The sequence below is a fragment of the Procambarus clarkii genome, chromosome 26 (assembly GCF_040958095.1).
Source record: "Procambarus clarkii isolate CNS0578487 chromosome 26, FALCON_Pclarkii_2.0, whole genome shotgun sequence".
In the NCBI taxonomy this organism is placed as follows: domain Eukaryota; kingdom Metazoa; phylum Arthropoda; class Malacostraca; order Decapoda; family Cambaridae; genus Procambarus; species Procambarus clarkii.
The window spans coordinates 16,348,552-16,370,997 of NC_091175.1; the positions used below are offsets into that span (position 1 = coordinate 16,348,552).

The 22,446-nt window shown below is 40.7% G+C and overlaps 1 protein-coding gene across 2 annotated transcripts in view; it reads left to right on the plus strand.

Annotated features, from left to right (window-relative positions):
* Positions 1 to 18,237, plus strand: part of LOC123756821 (limbic system-associated membrane protein) — a 241,354-nt gene extending 223,117 nt beyond the window's left edge. For both annotated transcript variants that reach the window (XM_045740190.2, XM_045740191.2), the window contains exons 6-8: positions 11,862 to 12,045; positions 14,175 to 14,275; positions 15,153 to 18,237. In XM_045740190.2, coding sequence (XP_045596146.1) covers positions 11,862 to 12,045; positions 14,175 to 14,275; positions 15,153 to 15,352 — 485 coding nt within the window. In that variant the 3' untranslated portion in view covers positions 15,353 to 18,237. The remainder of the gene's footprint in view (positions 1 to 11,861; positions 12,046 to 14,174; positions 14,276 to 15,152) is intronic.
* Positions 18,238 to 22,446: the final 4,209 nt, after the last annotated feature.

Below are 22,446 nucleotides of genomic sequence, written 5' to 3' on the forward strand. Positions count from 1 at the left end.
TATGTATTAGTTTTTTTTTTAAATTTGAGTTAAAGCTAACGTAGATATATGATCGAACCTAACAAACCCTACCTAACCTAACTCCACCTATCTTAACCTAACCTAAACTAACACAACTAAGTCAACAAATTATGTTCTACATATAATATAATAATAATAATTCAAATAAACCAATTGGAAACAATTTATGGAAAATAATTAGGTACGACATATCTATCTATCTATCTATCTATATATATATATAAATATATATATATATATATATATATATATATATATATATATATATATATATATATATATATATATATATAACTCACACTGAAACTCACACCCCACACCCCAAAAGTGATTCGAACTCATACTGCCAGAAGCAATGCATCTGATGTACAGGATCCCTTAACCACTCGACCAACACGACCGGACAAAAGAGGATGGTAGCCGAGGCTAATTCCCCATCCCCCCGCCGGCACTCTGTTGGTAATCTTGGGCATGGTATTTTATCAAATCACCTCATTCTTTGGGGCACACGTGAGGAACACAAATGCGAACAAGCCTGAACGGGTCCAGGCATATATGCAACTGAAAACTCACACCCCAGAAGTGACACGAACCCATACTGCCAGAAGCAATGCATCTGATGTACAGGATCCCTTAACCACTCAACCAACACGACCGGACAAAAGAGGATGGTAGTCGAGGCTACCATCCAATTTATTACACACACACACACACACACACACACACACACACACACACACACACACACACACACACACACACACACACACACACACAGGGAGGGGGAGTGGCACTCCTAATAAAGCGGAAATGGAAGTTTGAAGACCTGGGAAATCGGGTTACCAGTGAGTGCACAAGCTTCATACATGGAACTCTGACAATAGATGGGAGGAAGATTGTGATCTTGGTAATCTACAATCCCGCACCAAACAGTAGAAGACCCAGGCAGGAGTATGATGACAACAACAAGGCATGTATAGATGAACTGCAGAAGGCAGCAACACTAGCCCACAGAATGAGAGTGAAGCTGCTGATCATGGGGGACCTAAATCATGGAGAGATAAATTAGGAATCAAGGAATCCCCATGGAGGGGACGAAACGTGGGGAGCAAAATTAGTAGATGTTATAGACAGGAATTTCCTAACACAACATGTGAAGGAAGACACAAGGGAAAGAGGAGGAGATGCACCGAGCCTATTAGACCTGATTTTCACCCAGAACGTAGAAGATATCGAGAATTTAGAGCATGAAATACCTCTAGGGGCCAGTGACCATTGTGTCCTAGTCTTTGGCTACATGATGGAGGTCAAACTTATGACCATGGGACAAGAGATCTGGGAAAGGAGAGTTGACTACAGGAAAGGGGAATATAAGAGGATAAGGGACTATCTGGGTGAAGTGCAGTGGGAGGAAGAAATTAGAGGAAAAACAGTCCAAGATATGATGGACCTAGTCATACAGAAATGCCAGGAGGCTGAAGAGAGATTTATACCAACAGTAAAGGGGAAAAAAATAAGAAGGAATATAATAACCCATGGTTTAATAGACAGTGTCAGGAAGCAAAAATGGCCAGCAGGCGGGAGTGGAGGAAGTACAGAAGACAAAGGACAGAGGACAACTGGATCAGATGCAACAAAGCTAAGAACGATTACATTAACATAAGACGAACATCGGAAAGGGACTATGAGAACGATATTGCAATCAAAGCGAAAAAAACAACCTAAGTTACTACACATTCATATAAGAAGAAAAATGTCGGTGAACGACCAATTGACTAGACTAAGGAAGACAGAGGGGGCATATACTGAAAGTGACAAGGAAATCTGCGAGGCACTGAATGCCAGTTTCCATGGAGTGTTCACTACCGAGCCTGAGCAGCTCCCATTGTTGGAAGGGGTTACCCTAATTGAAAGACTATCAGATTTAGAGGTGACAGCAGAGGAGGTAATGAAACAGTTGACAACTCTAGATGCAACTAAAGCAGTTGGACCAGGCAAAGTATCACCGTGGATACTAAAAGAAGCAGCGCAGGCCCTCAGCATGTCTCTGGCAATGATCTTTAATGAGTCACTTATGTCGGGAGAATTGCCCAGTTGCTGGAAGAAGGCAAATGTCGTGCCGATCTTCACGAAAGACGATAGGGAGGAGGCAAACATCGACATGTAGGACTCTACGTTTTTTTTTTTTTTAAATGATGATTATGACGACTTTAGAAATAACTATAGACCTGTATCTCTGACAAGCATCCCCTGTAAAATACTAGAAAGAATAATTAGACTACGACTGGTTGCACACCTGGAGAACATTAGGTTTGTGAACAAACATCAACATGGGTTCTGGACAGGGAAATCGTGCCTAACAAACCTTCTGGAATTCTATGATAAAATAACGAGGATAAGACAGGACAGAGATGGTTGGGCAGACTGCATATTTCTGGACTGCCAAAAAGCCTTTGATACAGTACCGCACTTGAGACTGCTGTTCAAACTCGAGAGGCAGGCGGGGGTGGGGGGAAAGGTCCTAGCATGGATAAGGAACTACCTAACAGGAAGGAGCCAAAGTGTTACGGTAAGGGGCGAGAAGTCGGACTGGCGAACAGTAACAAGTGGAGTACCACAAGGATCGGTGCTGGGACCAATTCTATTTCTTGTTATGTTAACGACATGCTTACAGGCGTAGAGTCCTACATGTCGATGTTTGCGGATGACGCAAAGTTGATGAGAAGAGTTGTGACAGATGAGGATTTCAGGATCCTGCAAGAGGACCTGAACAGGTTGCAGAGATGGTCAGAGAAATGGCTACTGGAATTCAACACGAGCAAATGTAAAGTTATGGAAATGGGATTAGGAGATAGGAGACCAAAGGGACAATACACAATGAAGGGGAACAGCCTACAAGTGACGACGCGCGAAAGAGACCTGGGTGTGGACGTAACACCTAATCTATCTCCTGAGGCACATATAAATAGGATAACGACAGCAGCGTACTCTACACTGGCCAAAGTTAGAACATCATTCAGAAACCTAATTAAGGAGGCATTTAGGGCGCTTTACACTGCCTACGTGAGGCCAGTCTTAGAGTATGCCGCCTCATCATGGAGTCCCCATCTTAAGAAGCATATAATGAAACTGGAAAAGGTTCAGAGGTTTGCAACGAGACTCGTCCCAGAGCTACGAGGGATGGGGTATGAGAAGCGCCTGAGGGAACTGTGCCTTACGACACTAGAAAGAAGGGAGAGGGGGGACATGATAGGAACGTATAAAATACTCAGAGGGATTGACAGAATGGACATAGACGAAATGTTCACACGGAATAGTAACAGAACGAGGGGAAATGGATGGAAGCTTGAAACTCAGATGAGTCACAGAGATGTTAGGAAGTTTTCTTTTAGCGTGAGAGTAGTGGGAAAATGGAATGCACTTCAGGAACAGGTTGTGGCAGCAAATACTATTCATAATTTTAAAACCAGGGAAATGGGACAGGAGTCATTGCTGTAAACAACCGATGCTCGAAAGGCGCTATCCAAGAGTCAATGCTCGATCCTGCAGACACAACTAGGTGAGTACAACTAGGTGAGTACACACACACACACACACACACGCGCGAACAAGCCTGAATGGTCCCCAGGACAATATGCAACTGAAAACTCACACCCCAGAAGTGACTCGAACCCATACTCCCAGGAGCCACGCGATTAAGCCACAGGATTAAGGCGTCTTGTACATACCAGTTGCGTGGCTCCTGGGAGTATGGGTTCGAGTCACTTCTGGGGTGTGAGTTTTCAGTTACACACACACACATATATATATATATATATATATATATATATATATATATATATATATATATATATATATATATATATATATATATATAAATATATATATATATATATATATATATATATATATACATATATATATATATATATATATATATATATATATATATATATATATATATATAAATATATATATATATATATATATATATATATATATATATATATATATATATATATATATATATATATATTTCTTTTCATCCATCATAATACTAATTCTTCTCTCCTATTTTGACTCATGACACAAGCTTTAGAGACATATAACATGTAAAGAGACCTCAAAAGCTGTGAATTTAAGGAAATATATTAAAATCACGTGACTTGGCCGACATACAAACCCCTGTGTCTTTGAACCCTGCTCCAACACGCAGTTTAATATGTCGAAGTTGTAAATATTGCGAATAAAGTTCAAAGGTGTTAGTCCTACTTTTTTCACTTATTTTTTCCTTTTTTGTTTTGTTTTTTAAACTCTGGTGTTTTTTCTTTTATCAGAAACCGGGATTTCGGGTTTTAAAATAGTGAGGCAGTAGAAGCGAGTCCGAGAGAGGTTTTCTTTTTTGTCCACGTCCTCCAGCGAGCCAGGATATATACCATGAGCTCTGTCTTTTTTATTTTCAGCGTTTGAATATTTGAATAAAATAATTCAGGTCACGTCATTAATGAACGAGTCGTTAAACGAACTCTGCAAGATCTGATTCCAATTCTTGGTTTTGAGTCCAAAATGGTTAATTTTCCATTATATGTAATATATTATATATGTAGTGTGAAGCCTCTAGTAAGATTGTGTAGACCCGAAGCCGTAGAAAAGGAAGTAAATTAAGAGAACCTTGCCGTACAAATATATTTCGTTTACTTCGTTCACCGAGGAACCGAACTCTGGTCTGCAAAATTATGGCATCGTCAATCTACCAACTAGCCATAACGAGCATGATGGTCTCGGAGTGGCTGTTCCTTCCAACATGTGGGAGAGAATGGTTCGATCCCACAAGTGTACTATTGAGCGCTTGTGCTGTAGTGGTGCTATGTATCCTCCTCATAACTCCAATCTTCCACATAACGCCCACATCCCCCACATAACTACCCCTCCTCCACATAAGATAGTTTAATAGCCAAGGTTGCAAAATAATGTTCATATTGCATTGCGCTTTCCGAGGGTATATATTTCAGTAATGCTCATTAAAGCCGCGCTGTGGTTAAGGTAAAATTGTATGTGCTTATTGCTGTTGCCTGCCAGCTGTGGTTGTCTTCTGCTACTGAGATGTTGCCTGCCAGCTGTGGTTGTCTTCTGCTACTGAGATGTTGCCTGCCAGCTGTGGTTGTCTTCTGCTACTGAGATGTTGCCTGCCAGCTGTGGTTGTCTTCTGCTACTGAGATGTTGCCTGCCAGCTGTGGTTGTCTTCTGCTACTGAGATGTTGCCTGCCAGCTGTGGTTGTCTTCTGCTACTGAGATGTTGCTTGCCAGCTAAGGTTTTCTTCTGATGATGAGCCAGGGTCTACTTGAGCTTGAATGATTGTCAAACGAAAATAAAATATATAAAAACCATAGCAAGAAAAAAAATTATATAGCTATTGGAAGATTTCTGAGGCGCAAACGGAGAGTCGTGTATTGAACGCTCCAGGGTATGGTCGCTGCCCACGGCCACACCTGACATATTGGGGTTATCTTGTGACTACATGTTGAGGGTGTAGCCAGTGATAAGACCTGACATATTGGGGATGTCATGTGATTAAGATATCCAGAATGTGGCAGTGATCAGACCTGACATATTGGGGTTGTCATGTGATTAGAGATCCAGGATGTTGCAGTGATCAGACCTGACATATTGGGGGTTGTCATGTGATTAGAGATCCAGGATGTGGCAGTGATCAGGCCTGACATATTGGGGTTGTCATGTGATTAGAGATCCAGGATGTGGCAGTGATCAGATCTGACATAAGGGTATTATCATTTAACCAGTGGTTCAATGTGTTATAAACCATTCACTCATAATTGAACGAGTGAATGTTGGAATATTATTTCTGATATGTACAGTATCATATTAAATCGGTGTATGTCGATGATTAACTCAATTAACAAGACCAAGATAGAAATGCCAGTTTGCGTAACGCCTACCTCCCAACTCGACCAATGAAAATGAAGGACTATCACACCCACATGAAATATAATTTGCCGTGTTTGTTTTGGTCCCTTTACTTTCAATGTTTAGGAATATGCTTTATATTCAGCGAATTGCATCAAGGATCATCAGAAATATATCACTAACTTTAGAGTATCAAAAAACATGATGTGAAACGACTCCAAAAACACATAACAGTCCACAGTTCCCTCCCCAATGATAAGCTTCACTTTCTTTTTCATTTTGTGGCATTTTAAATTATTTCCTTTTTATATATTCATAGTTTGGCTACTATTCTTGGCGTTCTATGAATGCAAGATGAATTTTGCACATAATGTATTTACAGTGTAAAGATATGATGATGGTTCAGAGGTCAGTGCATCCTCACTTTGTAGTTCAACTTCATGAGACAACTCAGTTTCCTCAAAAATTTGGCCTCGAAATCGATTTTAACTTACAATATAATTAAGTATTTTGTCTCTACCAAATTATAATCAATAAATAATGAAACACTTACAGAATTTAATATTACTCTGTACTATATATTTCTTAATGGTTGCATCTAAAGAATCATATTTCGTGTTAAGAGGAAAGATTGTAGAGAACTCATGAGTGAATATCTCACAGTTGTATAGCTCATCCCGTATCTTTCTCTCGTATGAAGGAGACCGCGAACATCTGACTACACCAACAGCCGGATTCCACCAAACTCACAATTGCCAATCACCGGGAAAACCGTAGCAATAGCAGTGTCATCAGGGTGTAAACACAGCCTCTCCGTTATACTATATCCGGATGTTAGTTCAGCCGCCACTCTCCCGGCAGCTGGCGGCGACCATGTGTGCTCTGCCAGATTAACAGGTTTGCCTTGGCCTTTAGAGCTTGCACAAGTAATATTTATGTGCACACTGCTGCGTGTACAGATGGCACGATGCTGTGTACCCATTGTGGAACCCCATGTACATACACACACACACACGGTTTTCAACCCATGTGTAAATGGATTTGGAGTGTTGGTTCGTAAATAAGTTTGCTAGACAGTGTGGATGAAGTTAGCCTGAAAGCTGTATGTCTTTTAATGCAACTGAAAAGGACACGTGAATGTGCAAGAGGGTCACGTATGCACGCACGTGCACGCACCCGCACAAACACACGTACGCACATCTACACACACACACACTGACTGGGCGGACTGCATTTTCTTGGATTGTCGGAAAGCCTTTGACACAGTACCGCATAAGAGGCTGGTACATAAGCTGGAGAGACAGGCATATGTAGCTGGTAAGGTGCTCCAGTGGATAAGGGAGTACCTAAGCAATAGGAAGCAGAGAGTTACGGTGAGGGGTGAGACCTCAGATTGGCGTGAAGTCACCAGTGGAATCCCACAGGGCTCTGTACTCGGTCCTATCTTGTTTCTGATATATGTAAATGATCTCGCGGAGAGTATAAATTCATTTCTCTCAATGTTTGCTGACGATGCCAAAATTATGAGAAGGATTAAGACAGAGGAGGACTGCTTGAGGCTTCAAGAAGACCTAGACAAGCCGAAGGAATGGTCGACCAAATGGTTGTTAAAGTTTAACCCAAGCAAATGTAATGTAATGAAGATAGGCGTAGGGAGCAGGAGCCCAGATACTAGGTATCATCTGGGAGATGAAATTCTTCAAGAGTCAGAGAGAGAAAAAGACTTGGGGGTTGACATCACGCCAGACCTGTCCCCTGCAGCCCATATCAAGAGGATAACATCAGCGGCATATGCCAGGCTGGCCAACATAAGAACGGCATGCAGAAACGTATGTAAGGAATTATTCAGAACTTTGTATACCACATATGTCAGGCCAATCCTGGAGTATGCAGTCCCAGCATGGAGTCCATATCTAGTCAAGGATAAGACCAAACTGGAAAAGTTTTAAAGGTTTGCCACCAGACTAGTACCCGAGCTGAGAGGTATGAGCTACGAGGAGAGGCTACGTAATTAAACCTCACTTCGCTGGAAGACAGAAGAATTAGGGGGGACATGATCATCACATTAAAGATTCTGAAGGAAATTGATAGGGTAGATAAAGACAGGCTATTTAACACAAGGGGCACACGCACAAGGGGACACAGGTGGAAACTGAGTGCCCAAATGAACCACAGAGATATTAGAAAGAACTTTTTTAGTGTCAAAGTGGTTGACAAATGGAATGCATTAGGAAGTGATGTGGTGGAGGCTGACTCCATACACAGTTTCAAGTGTAGATATGATAGAGCCCAATAGGCTTAGGATCCTGTACACCTTTTGATTAACGGTTGAGAGGCGGGACCAAAGAGCCAGAGCTCAACCCCCGCAAGCACAATTAGGCGAGTACACTCACCAGGACGCCTGGTTGCTGAGTGGACAGCACTCAGAAATCGTAATCCTGTGGACCGGGGTTCGATCCCCGGCGATGGCGGACAAATGGGCAGAGTTTCTTTCGGCCTGATGCACCTGTTACCTAGCAGTAAATAGGTACCTGGGAGTCAGACAGCTGTTAAAGCTGCTTCCTGGGGTGTGTGTGTGGGGGGGGGGAGAAGGGTGACAAAAAAATGATCGTTGATTGACAGTTGAGAAGCGGGCCGAAAGAGCAGAGCTCAATCCCCGCAAGCACAACTAGGTGAATACACACACACACACAAACGCCAGTTTGAAAGTACAAACACCGTCAGCAGTAGGTTTATTTGCCGCGAAGGTATTGAATATTTCCAAGCCGAGTAAGGTCAACTGATCCTCTGTGCTATTGATACGGATATGTTGGAAATGTCACCCAGTAGTGAAAATGGCAGAAAATATTTGGGAAGCTTTGGTAAACCAGTTTAAGTAATTTATTTCACCGGGTTGTTCACTACTAGACACACTGTTTTTCATATAGGATGGCTGTTGAATTAGATGCAATATAACACATTTGAATCAACTGAATACAATATTTAACGGAACATCTGATGCAGGGGCCGCATAAAATATAAACTTTCTGTATACTTTTAACCTGGTTGAACCTAACGTAATCAAAGAGAGATTAGTCAAACCAACCATACCGAACTTACCCTCATCATACCACAGCTGACCTAACAACCTAACCTAACCCAAACCTAAACATATCTAAACGTATTTAAAGATATATATACACACTGAGAACACGTCTAATATTTTTCATAGAATTTCCTACTGCTGCAGTAATTCCAACAAATAATGGGATGAGTATTGCTGGTATTACGACTGCTTCAACAGCTGCCCGTAGTGCTGCTATTATTGAACGATACCAATTCTTCTGTAACAATATTTTTCCATTATTTGGCTCACACTTCTCAGTGATTACATAAGAATACAGGAATTTATTGGAGTATTAGTCGATATGAGGCAGCTCGGATTTATAGCCCTTGAAACTCTTTTATAAAGATGTCTCACCTAGTTGTATTGCGTGGGTTGAGCCTTGACTCTTTGGTCCCGCCTCTCAGTTGTCAATCAACTGGTGTACATATTGGTGTAAATAGATTGTCTGCCCAATGCTCGAAACACTTAAAAAATTCCACGTAAATGTTCCGTCGGTATCTAATTCGCTGCTCTAATATTTTTTATATATATTCGGATCAAATTTACATTAAGAAAATTGCCCGACCAATAAACACGGGAATGGCTGTATTCATTTCTTGTTTACAGTGATAACAATCATTCAGCTCCTGTCATCACTGCAACAGTGACTCGTCAGCTGGAATTGTTTGCCCTCTTGTATTTACTAAGCTTTTATTTCGTCCTCATTCATCACTTTTATTACCGATGTTTGTGTGTGCTTCTCGGTTTTTCTCTCTCCCACCTTCGCTCGCCAGACTCAAATGGAGAGAGCAACCTTTCAACTTGCTGAAGTCTATCTTCCTCTTCTCTCCCAACCCCAAGGAAAAAAGAAAAACAAATATTGTTTTGTTGTCCTTCGCTTTCATCTCTCTCTCTCTCTCTCTCTCTCTCTCTCTCTCTCTCTCTCTCTCTCTCTCTCTCTCTCTCTCTCTCTCTCTCTCTCTCTCTCTCTCTCTCTCTCTCTCTCTCATTCTGCCTCTGACTCCCTCTCTCACCCTCTTCATTACACATACTTAACACATTTATAATTGAATATTCTCTTCCATTTATATTGTTCACTTCCTCACCCTCTCGCCGCTATTTAAAGCGATCAGTGACCGAACCACAAACAAAAAAATCACTGAAAATTGAGACCATTTATAATTTTAATAAAAGTTTTAAGTGCTGCGGTCCCATGAGGGAGGTATGGTACGCCGTGGGAAGGTACGGTACACTATGGGAAGGTACGCCATGGGGAGGGAGATACGGTATGCCATGTAGAAGGAGGTACGGTATGCCGTGGGGGGGGGGGGTATATACCATGGGTAAAGTACGGTGCACCAAACGATCCCCTAGTTTCCCTTGTCTCCTATATAATTACCAGGCCGTTTGTATACATTTTTCTCCTGATGTGACTGTAGCAGTGTTGTCCTTCAATGGATGCTTTATCATTCTCGTATTGTACTCTTCTATATTTCCGAATTCTTCCACATTTGTGTTTGTATCTGCTGTAACTGTTTTTGATCATCTCTTGTGTCCTGCTATTCTGTTTTTCTTTCATGCCTCATGGCGTTGGTAAATCATTTATGCAAGCTCCTCTCCCTTCTTTAGTGTTGGAATGAATATATCATCAGTTTCAGAGCATTTGTGCATCACATGGTCCATCACGTATTACACGTACACATGTTTCTGAGGCCTGTCTACGTTAACATGTTCCAGAGACCTGTCTACCACAGTACGACTTTCAAAAATTCCCTTATCTCTTCACACTTCCCTTTCTTGAGGGCTTGGCTTTTATCCTCGTCTCTCTGGCCTCTTGCTCTTATATTTATTTGAACCTGACACTCAAGCGGTCACACACCACCACACACCTCAAGCGGAACCTGACACACCAGGACGCCGAGGTCATTGGCTCCTAGGGGTATTTCAGGTCTGTTTTCTAAATGTTATTACATCTTGGGTGAAGGCGAGGTCTATTCAAGCAGGTCTATCCTATCCGCTTTGCTAGAATTTCGTCTTGAATGGTGTCTAGAATTCTTGTTATCCGTGTACTGGGACCTCCACGTTTCATTTTTCCTCCAAGTCTATTTCCCTGTAATTTGAATCACCTATGATTTGAAGCTTTCTTATGTGGAGACCAGTTTTCCTCCCAATAGTAATACATTTAATATTTTAAAATTTAAACTCTAGTATGATTGTTTGTAATTATTAATTAACTCTTCATGACGGCCAGTTTCACCCTTGCTTAAGCTTTTCATATAAGCATTGTTTTGTAAGTGAGCTTTCTAACAGAATTTGCACAACACTTTAACATCGAAATGTCTTCATGTGAATGATATAAAAATTAACATAAACTCTGTGTTTATATATTTTTCACCGCCTTAATTGCTAATTCCTTAAGACAAATATTAACTTAGTTCTTACAAAGTTTAAGAAAAAATCCACTGGCAGATAATTATTCGGAGACCAGCTCAGTATGTGTGTAAATGTTTCTTTGTTCTTCTACCATATCCTTGCCGTCGACGAACGAAATGCATGTAGTGTACGAATCCTGATTGCTCATCACCCCATGATCTGCATTACTGTTATTAACATCTTTAATGACACAAGCATTATGCAATTTTGCTTAATTGGAGTGGTTCAATCAGATCTGGTTGTAGTGAGTATGCTGCTCATACTCACTGACACACAGGGTAGTGAGTATACTGCATATATTCACTGCCTCTCAGGACGTAATACAGTTGTTGAAATTTATGAATTTTATATAATAAATATGAACCACAAATCTTATGTATGATCTTTGATGTACAGCGGCCCGAAGCGAAATGCAAGGTTCTGCAGAGCGTATGGTGGCAGCGGGGAGCAGCTTACAGCTTGTGTGTACTTTCAAAGATGCTTCAAACACACCTCCCTATGTTTTCTGGTACCAAGACTCTAGGATGATCAACTACGACACTGCCAGGGGCGTCCATATCAACTCCGACCAGGAGCACAGGTAAGAGTTGTTGATGTTCGTGTGTGGGCTGAGTAAGGAGAAATTGAGGTTTAACAAAGGATAAACATACAAGACAGACTAAAAAAACTAAAAAAAAGAAAAATAAGAGAAAATCCCAAAAGCAATGCTCCGCAAGTTGAAATTGAAACAAGAGAGAGTATGAACAAAGCAGGGAAACAGCGAATTTAGGTAGGGTACTCCACGCACAGTGCCGCCTTCCAAGTGACACTTACCTCTCATTCACTTGCGTTACGATGCCCATTTTGCATATGCTCTGGCGATTCCCAAAGCGCTGCACGCACTTTCCGAAAACTACAAAACGTAAACAGGACCTGGTCCAGTTGTTAACCCTTGTGCACAAGCTTGTTGCCATGACAGCCTGCAATACAGTGTTTTTGTTTGGGTGGACGATGGCAATTTCTGTACGGAAGAATTTTTATTTTTAGGTTTTAAAAAATTATGTTGCAAGGGAAATCATTGCATAGCTTTCGATTGTCTTGAGAGCAAAATTAACCAAAAAACGTTGATCGTATAAACTGGACATATTTGTACCGATAAGAAGTATAAAGTCGGTCCATGGACCATAAAATGTTAGTCGATCTTGAAGCTTAACTATTTCTCTGAGCAAATATTCCTTTCGCATCTTTTCTTGAGGCTTTTAAGATCCTAAATATTATTCTTATCTGGGCCATTCTTTCAGAACCACCGGCCCGCGTGCAGTAATGAGATCGAAATGCTGAGTTTCAAAATAATATAAAATCTTTACCATGCGTTCGTCTGCAAACAACGAGAAAAATATATATTTCTTAAGCTATACGACAATCGTTCGTAGCTTAATGAAATATAATGTTTACTTACTTTAATTTTAATAAATCAGATTTAAATAAATGCAAACGTCGCCTTCTAGATAGTGTTATTTTAACCGCATCATCTTCTACTTAATATTGTTCCTTCAAACATAAATATCGACGCTTTCTGCTAGAAAGTGTTACATCTAAATGTAACACCGACGCCTTATACTAGACAGTGTTGTTCTAAGAGCTTCGCTGACGCCCTCCACCAGTGTTTTTCTAATAGCAGCAACACTTTCATCAGCTCATCACATCACCACATACAACCTAATTCTGATACAAATGTTTTGACGAAATAATTGTATCCAGTGTCAGATAAGCTCATTGGAAACAGTAACATTAACCGTTAGTGAGTATTGAAACGAATTGTATTTTATAGTATTTTTTATTTTAATGATTTAAATGAAAAAAATGTAAATAAGAAAACGAAATAGTTGCAACAAATTCTGTTCAAATTGAAATTTACACACACCGTGTGTGTGTGTGTGTGTGTGTGTGTGTGTGTGTGTGTGTGTGTGTGTGTGTGTGTGTGTGTGTGTGTGTGTGTGTGTGTGTGTGTGTGTGTGTGTGTGTGTGTGTGTGTGCGTGTGTGTGTGTGTGTGTGTTGAGCAGTTGTGCCCTCAAAATACTTCCAATATTAAAAAGACCTACCATCATTGCATCCAAATCCTCATCTCACATCCAGGCTAATCCCATGATTAGCCACCCTAATTATGCGCGTTAGTAACCCTCTTCAAGTCTCTATAACCAAAATCCAAGACTCTAATCAATCATTCCAGCATATCAGAGCCAACTTTAGCACACACATACATATATTAAAGTCCTAACACCGTGCTACACCCTAACATGAAGAAGGCTAAATATAGCATCAAAAAATCCTTAAAGTTTCTCCCCCTAACACCCTTTATGAATCATACTATCAGTTTCATCCAAGCCTGAAATTGTTACCCACAGGAAATTTCTAGGGATTCAAACACAATTTTCACAAATTAACATATCACACCCTAGCATCACTGATGAATCCAAACACCAAGTATACACTCTAATATAGGGTGTATACGCGGTGTCAGGTGTATTGAGGAACCTACGGTATACACCATAGATTCCTCAATATACCTGGCATCTCAGATACACATTAACACCCAAAACTCACCCTAACACTCCTAGTAAACCCCAACTTGTAAAACATCCTCAGCAGTTCTGATACACCTTATAGTACACATAATATACCAAGGTATCCATGACTTGCTATAACTGCCCTGGTGTTATTCCTCGCAGCATCCTGACGGTGTCGTCGGTGTTAGATGAACACGCTGGGAACTACACCTGCAGCCCTGCCAACGCCAGCCCCTCCTCCGTCCTCGTGCACGTCGTGGTTGGTAAGTCAGGGGTCAGGGTCAGATTATGGGTCAGGGTAAATGTAATGAATATGCAGATTCTGGGATAATCTGTGTGAGGGGGGGCATATGAGGTATGGAAGGATGTGAGGTGTGTGGAATATGAGACGTGTGGAACATGTGGTATATGTAAGGTACTGGGTTTGTGAGCAGCACACAGCTTATATTATACAGTGAGTGAGATACGGGGCAGTGTGCTTACCTAAATACGTGTAAAAGGAGCGAAACTTAGCTCCAGGACCCCACCTCCTAGATAGTGTACTTGTGAGTTTGTGTGTGTGTGTGATCTTGACGATAAATGAGATGTGCTGGATATGTAGGTTATGTAGCAGTGGGGTGCGAGGGTGATAAATGATATATTGCGTAGCGTCAATAAATTATAGCCCCCCTGAATTTATCGATTCAAGTCAAGGTCAGGTTGATGGTCAGGGTCATGGTCAGTTTTGTGGTCAGTTAGCTTTAATAATCTTCATACTCAATATGTGAAAATTATTGTTTTTCTCTCAACCACTTTCTTCACATACACTTTCTCGTCTGCTTCATTTTACCACTTATTTTATTTTCCACTCATCCTTTTCCCCAGAGAGACGCGGATAATTAAATCCTTCCCAAGAATTAGCAGGACGCCTTTACGTGGTGTCTTATCTTCCCATCCACGTCACCTGAGCGTCAAGGGGCACTCTCATGTCTCCTCTAAGTTACCCACAGGAATTTCCATCCCCCCCTAAAAATTCACGCTCACGTTCTGGCTATTCCATAACCTCCATCCCTCCCTCCCTCCCTCTTTCTCTTTCAATACATGTTTGCCAAAACTATTTTGTTCAACCTTAACCTAATTTAATTACTTTTTCCCGTACAGAGACGACGGATCCTGGGCTAAGTCGCCGTGGTCAGAAGGAGGTCGGGGAGGCGGAGAAAACGCCAGTGCGGCAACTCGGGGTTAAGAGTGCCTCTTCGGCTGGCCCTCGCGTCCTACCTCAGACACTGGCACTATTCTTGCTGGCCCTCCTCCTCCTCGACGCCCTCACGTTCCCCAGGGTCTTCCAGCGTAGCTTGTAGAGCGCCGGCAATCTGCCCGAAGCCTCCTTGTTGAGGCTTCTATCAACGTGCCGATGTGATAAGCCTCGGTTTAAGGATCTTGGCACCAGTGTAGTGCTTAGTGCCACATAGTCCGTATACTTTCATATACTACGATGGAAAAAATATATATACAGTTGTATATAAACACGAAATTTATACATAATAAAACTGTTTGCGGAAACAAAATAAAAATAGCCACACTTTTATATTCGAATGGTGTGAGGTCTTTCTGATAATGTGCATTTTGAGTGCGACATCGTGGACATATTGAAAACATCGGTGACGCTTACTTTGAGAGAAAAACAGATACTCCTTTTTTTTAGTATTCAGTGAAACATTGACCTCGTTTGGAATGACTCCACTACACATTTGGAGTTCAATGACCCAGTGACACTGACATAAATACTCTCTCTTATTGATGTTCACTTGATCTGTAGTCAATGGCTTGTTAATCATGAGTATTTAGGTTCTTCCGAGTTCGCTGCAGCTGCTCTTTACCGGCAGAGGAACAGCAATGCTCTTTCGCACGAGTACAACCCATCTCGTCACAACGGGCACGACAATATCCGTGAACACGGGTTATATACAGTGTTGATGTTTACCTGTGTTGCTCGTCATGACAAAAGTGTGGAGTGTACATTTAAAGGTGTATTAATGGGAAATTTGTTGTATTCATACGCTGTATAATACCTTTTTTACACAAAAAAGGAGTTCCTATTGTCTTAAAAGTGTGAAATACTGGAATGAGCTGAGATTTATAGTGTTTAGTATAAGAGTTTTTACCAAAATCCAGCTTGAACTGTCGACAGTACATCACAGAACAGTAATTTATCACTGAAAGCCAGTCGTTGTAACCATAAACTAACTTCCTGTGAAAAGGAAGGCACTACAGTGTTAAAACCCGCGTTCGAGGGCTGAATGAGTGAACAAAGAGATGACAATATGTACAAAGGGAAGTTATGACTTATGGTAATGTTATGCTGTTATAGTTCGAGACTAGCAGAACACTGGAGAACGGACCGAAACAGACCCTAGACTGCACAACTTTTGTTCTTCATGGCCCCGTTTGTATTGCGTGTCTCCAGACTGTTTATATTTCAGAGTTTAATGATAATAAAAGGATTATATTGATGGAGGCGATATATAAATGTTTGGTTGAATCAAACGTAAAAATTATATTTGTTATGAAAATAGTGTGTCACCCTCCCCTTCCCTCCACAACATTTCCATCGAGATTTTTTCGCAATGAGCGTCTCTCTACGAGCGTCCCGTTACAAATGTTTCTCCAAGAACGCCTATCAGAAAAAAAGCATAACACCAAGCGTGTGCTTCAGGTACTATTTCATTTATAGAGCACCCTGCCATCTGTCCGGTACCCCTGCCTCCTGTCAAGTACTCCGCTGCTTCCAACTTAAGGATATTGAACAGAAACCACCGGGGATGTTCACCAGTTTCACCTAGGATCTTCACCAGAAACCATCGGGATATTCATCATTTACTTATGGTGCTTGCTTTCCCATATATTAATGCTGAAAACTAGCATTCTACAGTATATATATATATATATATATATATATATATATATATATATATATATATATATATATATATATATATATATATATATATATATATATATATTTGGTCCCCAATTCTGGGATTTTGTCATTGTATTCTAAAACTTAATGTGAGAGACATTGGGCAGGAAATGAGAGAAATATCAGGTTTGACCCGTTTTAATGTTGACAGATTAAAATGAACAACGAAAGAATATATGAATTAGGATGATGAAACATTTACAATGTTTTATCATTGGACTGATCAAACAGCTCAGATCGGTCAGTATTAATTAACCAGGGGAAATGAAAGGTGTTTTGAGAACGCAACCTGGTCAAATTATGTCCTGATCTGGAAACTTAATTATGTTATTAGCTCTTATTTACATGATGATGTCTGAATATCATTATCAGATCCAGGTCTCTGAAATTAAATATTTGATTAAAAATTCAAGAAAGTCTTGATTTTTTTTTTTCAAATTTTTCTAGGGAACGTAACGCACGATAGTCGATTATGCTCCTCGTAAATTATTAAAATTTCAATTTGACTTAATGATGTATTTTGTATTAAGTTATTTTTAATGAAACTTTGTACTTGGCTTACGTTCCCTAGTTCTAAAATCAAACTGCAAATGATATAGACAAAAAATACAGCGAAAATTTGAATATTTCCTGACATATAATAGTTTATTATTTTATAGGATCTATTGCAAATTCTGCCGCTCTTGCATATATATTTTCAGAACAAGGCCTCAAATACAACATTCATTAGCATCTGTGAGTTGGCTCACTGCTCATATCCCAGGCAAAATTTGGTTTAATATCATATGATGGGCTTGGTTCCGTTTCCTAGGAAGTACATGGCCTAATGTTCCAGATGTGATATGGGTAAATATCCTAGGTTGAACACTCCTCAATCCCCCATGTGGTTCAATCCCACAACTTAGACACGGCTGGATCCTTCAGATTCGACTTTGCTTAGTCTCCAAAGTTGGACAAAGTGCGGCATGCAGGATGGATATGGCGATGTCTGGCGTCTGGCAGAAACGAGCAAGTCACGTACGAACGCTCATCAACCCACTTTTATGTCCCACTCTCCCGTCTTTATTGACACGACATGTGACAGCTAGAGACCAACAACAGCTAGAGACCAACAAAGTATAAAGAAAACAAAAAAAGAAACTCTTTCTAGATGTTCCAATTTATTTTTATGTTCAAAGTGTTATCATAGCATCAAATGTTATACTAGGATGTCCTTGTCCCTGTTTTGTATGACACTATACTGGAAAATATATCGTCAAGTGCTCAGATTGTGTTTTTCTGACATGAGGTGAGGTTTATGAGGGGATGTGAGGTTATGAAGATATGAGATGAGGTTTATAAGAATGTGAGATCAGATTTGTGAAGACGTGAGGAGAGGTGAGATGAGATTTATGAGGATGTGATGAGATGAAGTTAACGAGGATGTAAAGGAAGAGATGAAATGAGGTTAGAGAGGGAGAGTAGAGGGACGACGAGAGAAGTTTTATGTGAATGTGAGAGTTTATGAGTTCATTAATGGAAGGTGAGTCAATCACCCTAACTTAGCTAACTGCCTTCCTTATACAAAATATAACCCCCCCAATCATTTGAAAATTAGATGAAGGAGACTATTACTAATGCAAATTTTAAATATTTCTTTTAACGTAGAAAGACTCGTTGGGAAAAACTGCCAATAAAGGTCATAACAATTATGTAAAACTATTTTAATAAAAATTTAATATATTCATGAAATTTGAATTTTTGGCCAAATGATATCATGAACAATTACAGCTGCAAATAAACGCAATGAAAATGGTAAATAAACTGGAAAAAAACTAATATGAAAAACGCAATGAAAATGGTAAATAAACTGGAAAAACTAATATGAAAAATACAGAAAAACATACAATAATGATAATTGAATTCTAATTCCCGAATAATGATATTGTATAAATAATATAACAAATTACTAATTTTAGATATGAATTTTACTAGAAATTCTAGATTCTTTAAGAAATTGACATATGCACATACACACACACACACATCTACATTTTTTTTTACATTAACACGAACGTGCACGCTCCTAAAAATAAATACATGTACACATTTGATGCATACGCTTATAAAAGTGTTGGGTTATACATGTACAATGTTAGACAGATACACACGTTCATACGAGAACTCACGCACACGGGACCTGTAACACGTTATATAACACCACCCCTAGATGTTCGTAACTACATGTGACTAGCACACAAGTTCATCTAAATCTACGAGGGAAGTGCATCCCTCAGTGAGTAAACTCTTAGTTAATTGTCCCTCTTAAGTGATGAGTGTGAGCTTGTTAAGGAGTCCTCCATGACTGATAAGTTGTTTTCCTCGTCAAGCCACTTGACAGCTTCTGACAAGTTGCTGAACAGCTTCGTCGAGAACCCATTGTAATGACTGAGGACAAGATACGTGTTGTTACCGTCGAACATTTGCATCTATTGACAGGAACCTCAACAGCTTCCTTGAGAAAGCTCTTTTTTTTTGGGGGGGGGATGAAAGCTGAAACTACCATAACGTCTTAGCACTATTTTGTAGCCTCTGTTATTGTTAGACACTTCGGAAAATCCTCAGTGTCGAGGGATGATTTTACTCGATGTTGAACAAGGCATATTGATGACATATCCACACACCAGAAGATGAGGAGACGACGACGTTTCGGTCCGTCCTGGAGCATAATCAAGTCGATAGTGATAATGAAAATGGTTCAGGACGGACCGAAACGTCGTCGTCTCCTCATCTTCTGGTGTGTGGTTTGGTCATCATATCTTCAGCCACATTATTGTGGCTGTGCAATACTCCTTGTTGACTCATCGTCAACAAGGAGTATTGCATCCTGCAACCGTGTTTACGCGCAGAGGATAAGGCTTTCACAAGCATGCTCATCAAAAATATAATTATTTGCTACTTCTTTCTCTTTTCTACTTAAATCTCCTTCTGCCACTGAATTCAAAACTGAAGGTACAAACAAAATAACATTAGCATATTTTGTTCAGATTAACAAGAATTACATTTGTTAACATGAGTAATTAGATGTTATTGACAAATTTGTGAAAAAGATACTTTTCTCATCTACAAGTGAACCTTCAAGAGAATTCCTTGCAAGTGAACATACAAGTGAATTCCTTGCAAGTGAACCTACATATACCGACCAACGTTTAAGCTAATAAATGACAGCGCTCACATATAGGAGTAACACACATAGGAAATAATTAGGCAAACCTTATTTCCAAATACATTAAATTTACAATTTACTAACCAATTGCGCTCTTCATATGCAATGAAAGCCAAATTTTGAAGAAAAAATCGATTGCTGAAAGTTCCAAGTTTTAAGATTAGATAAGAAAGTGGGAAAGAGAGGAAGACCGAGAGAGAGAGGGGGGGAGGGGGGAAGGGAGACCGAGAGAGAGAGAGAGAGAGAGAGAGAGAGAGAGAGAGAGAGAGAGAGAGAGAGAGAGAGAGAGAGAGAGAGAGAGAGAGAGAGAGACAGCGGGAGGAAGAGTAAAACTCAAGATAGAATCTAATACGCTGAAGGGCACCCTCTTCCATCTTAAATGAAATACATTATCCTTTCCAAATATTGCTGTTCTCTGGCCATAACTCAGACTCTTGTAGCAGTAAAGCCTAAATGTCTCTCAAGAAGTCAGATTAAAAAGAGAAACGAGAGGCTTTGACTAACTGCTGCCTTTGACGTGCATGTAAGGAGTGGGGGAATGGGGGAGATGTAAGGTATGGAAGAATGGGAGGGAAGTGGGGTGGGAAAAAAGGGATGGAAGGCGAGGGAACAGAGAGGGAAAGATGTGAGGACAGGGAATGAGAGGTTATAGGATGGAAAGAGAGGGGGCTGCGAGTGAGGGGGACAGAATGAAGGACGGAATGGGAGATACAGAGAGGGAGCGTTGACAAGGGGAAGGAAAGAAAAATAGTGAAGGGTGAGTGAAAGAGGGGGTGGGAGAAGGAGGGTGAGGATAAATGAGAGGGGGGAGGGCGAGAAAGAGAGGGCAAGTGGGAGAGAGAAAGATTGAATGGGGGATAAAGAGGGTAAGTAGGGAAGGTGTATGTGAGAGGGGAAAGTAGGGGGTGACTGGGGGAGGGGGCGAGAAGGGATCGAATAAAAGAAAAACAGAAAATTTGAAGAAATGTGCAGTGCTGGATATTGGCATACAGATCACTTGTCTCGATTGCAATGTTGCATCGCAGTATCATATTGCCAGTCACTGTTCCTGGCTTTGTCTCTTCGGCCTCTGTGTGTCTGTATCTGATGCTTTGTAGCACACTATGTCTGTCTGTCTGTCTTGAGTTGCGTGTGTATTTACATTGTGGCATGCTTGTCTGAATATGTGTGTGTGTGTGTGTACTCACCTAGTTGAGCTTGCGGGGGTTGAGCTCTGCCTTTTTGGTCCCGCCTCTCAACTGTCAATCAACTGATGTACAGATTCCTGGTCCTACGGGGCTCTATCATATCTACATTTGAAACTGTGTATAGAGTCTGCCTCCACCACATCATTACTTAATGCATTCCATTTGTAAACTACTCTGTCACTGAAAAAAAATCTTTATAATGTCTCTGTGGCTCATTTTGGTAGTAAGTTTCTACCTGTGTCCCCTTGTTCGTGTTCCACCAGCACTAAAGGGTTTGTCTTTATCCACCCTGTATATTCCCCTGAGAATTTTGTAGGTGGTTATCATGTCTCCTCTTACTCTTCTATTTTCTAGGGACGTGAGGTTCTGCTCTTTTAGCCTTTCCTCGTAGCTCATACCTCTCACTTCCGAGACGAGTCTGGTGGCATACCGCTGAATCTTTTCTAACTTTGTCTTGTGTTTAACTAGGTATGGACTCCAAGCTGGAGCTGCATATTCCAGGATTGGTCTGACATAAGTGGTATACAGGGTCCTGAACGGTCCTGAACGTAAGTACTTGCCTAGTTGTACTTACCAAGTTGTGCTTGCGGGGGTTGAGCTTTGGCTCTTTGGTTCAGCCTCTCAACTGTCATTCAACTAATGTACAGGTTCCTGGGCTTATTGGGCTCTATCATATCTACACTTGGAACTGTGTATGGAGTCAGCCTCCACTACATCACTTCCTAATGCATTCCATTTGTCTACTACTCTCACAATGAAAATTTCTTTCTAACGTCCCTGTGGCTCATTTGGGTAATCAGTTTCCATCTGTGTCCCCTTGTTCGCGTACCACCCGTGTTAAGCAGTTTATCCTTTTCAACCCTGTCAATTCTGAGAATTTTGTAGATGTACAAATTTTGTATGTGAGTGTGTGTGTACTCAGCTAATTGTGTCTACAGGATCGAGCATTGACTCTTGGATCCCATCTTGCTGTGTGTGTGTGTGTGTGTGTGTGTGTGTGTGTGTGTGTGTGTGTGTGTGTGTGTGTGTGTGTGTGTGTGTGTGTGTGTCTGAGTGTGTGTGTGTGTGTGTGTGTGTGTGTGT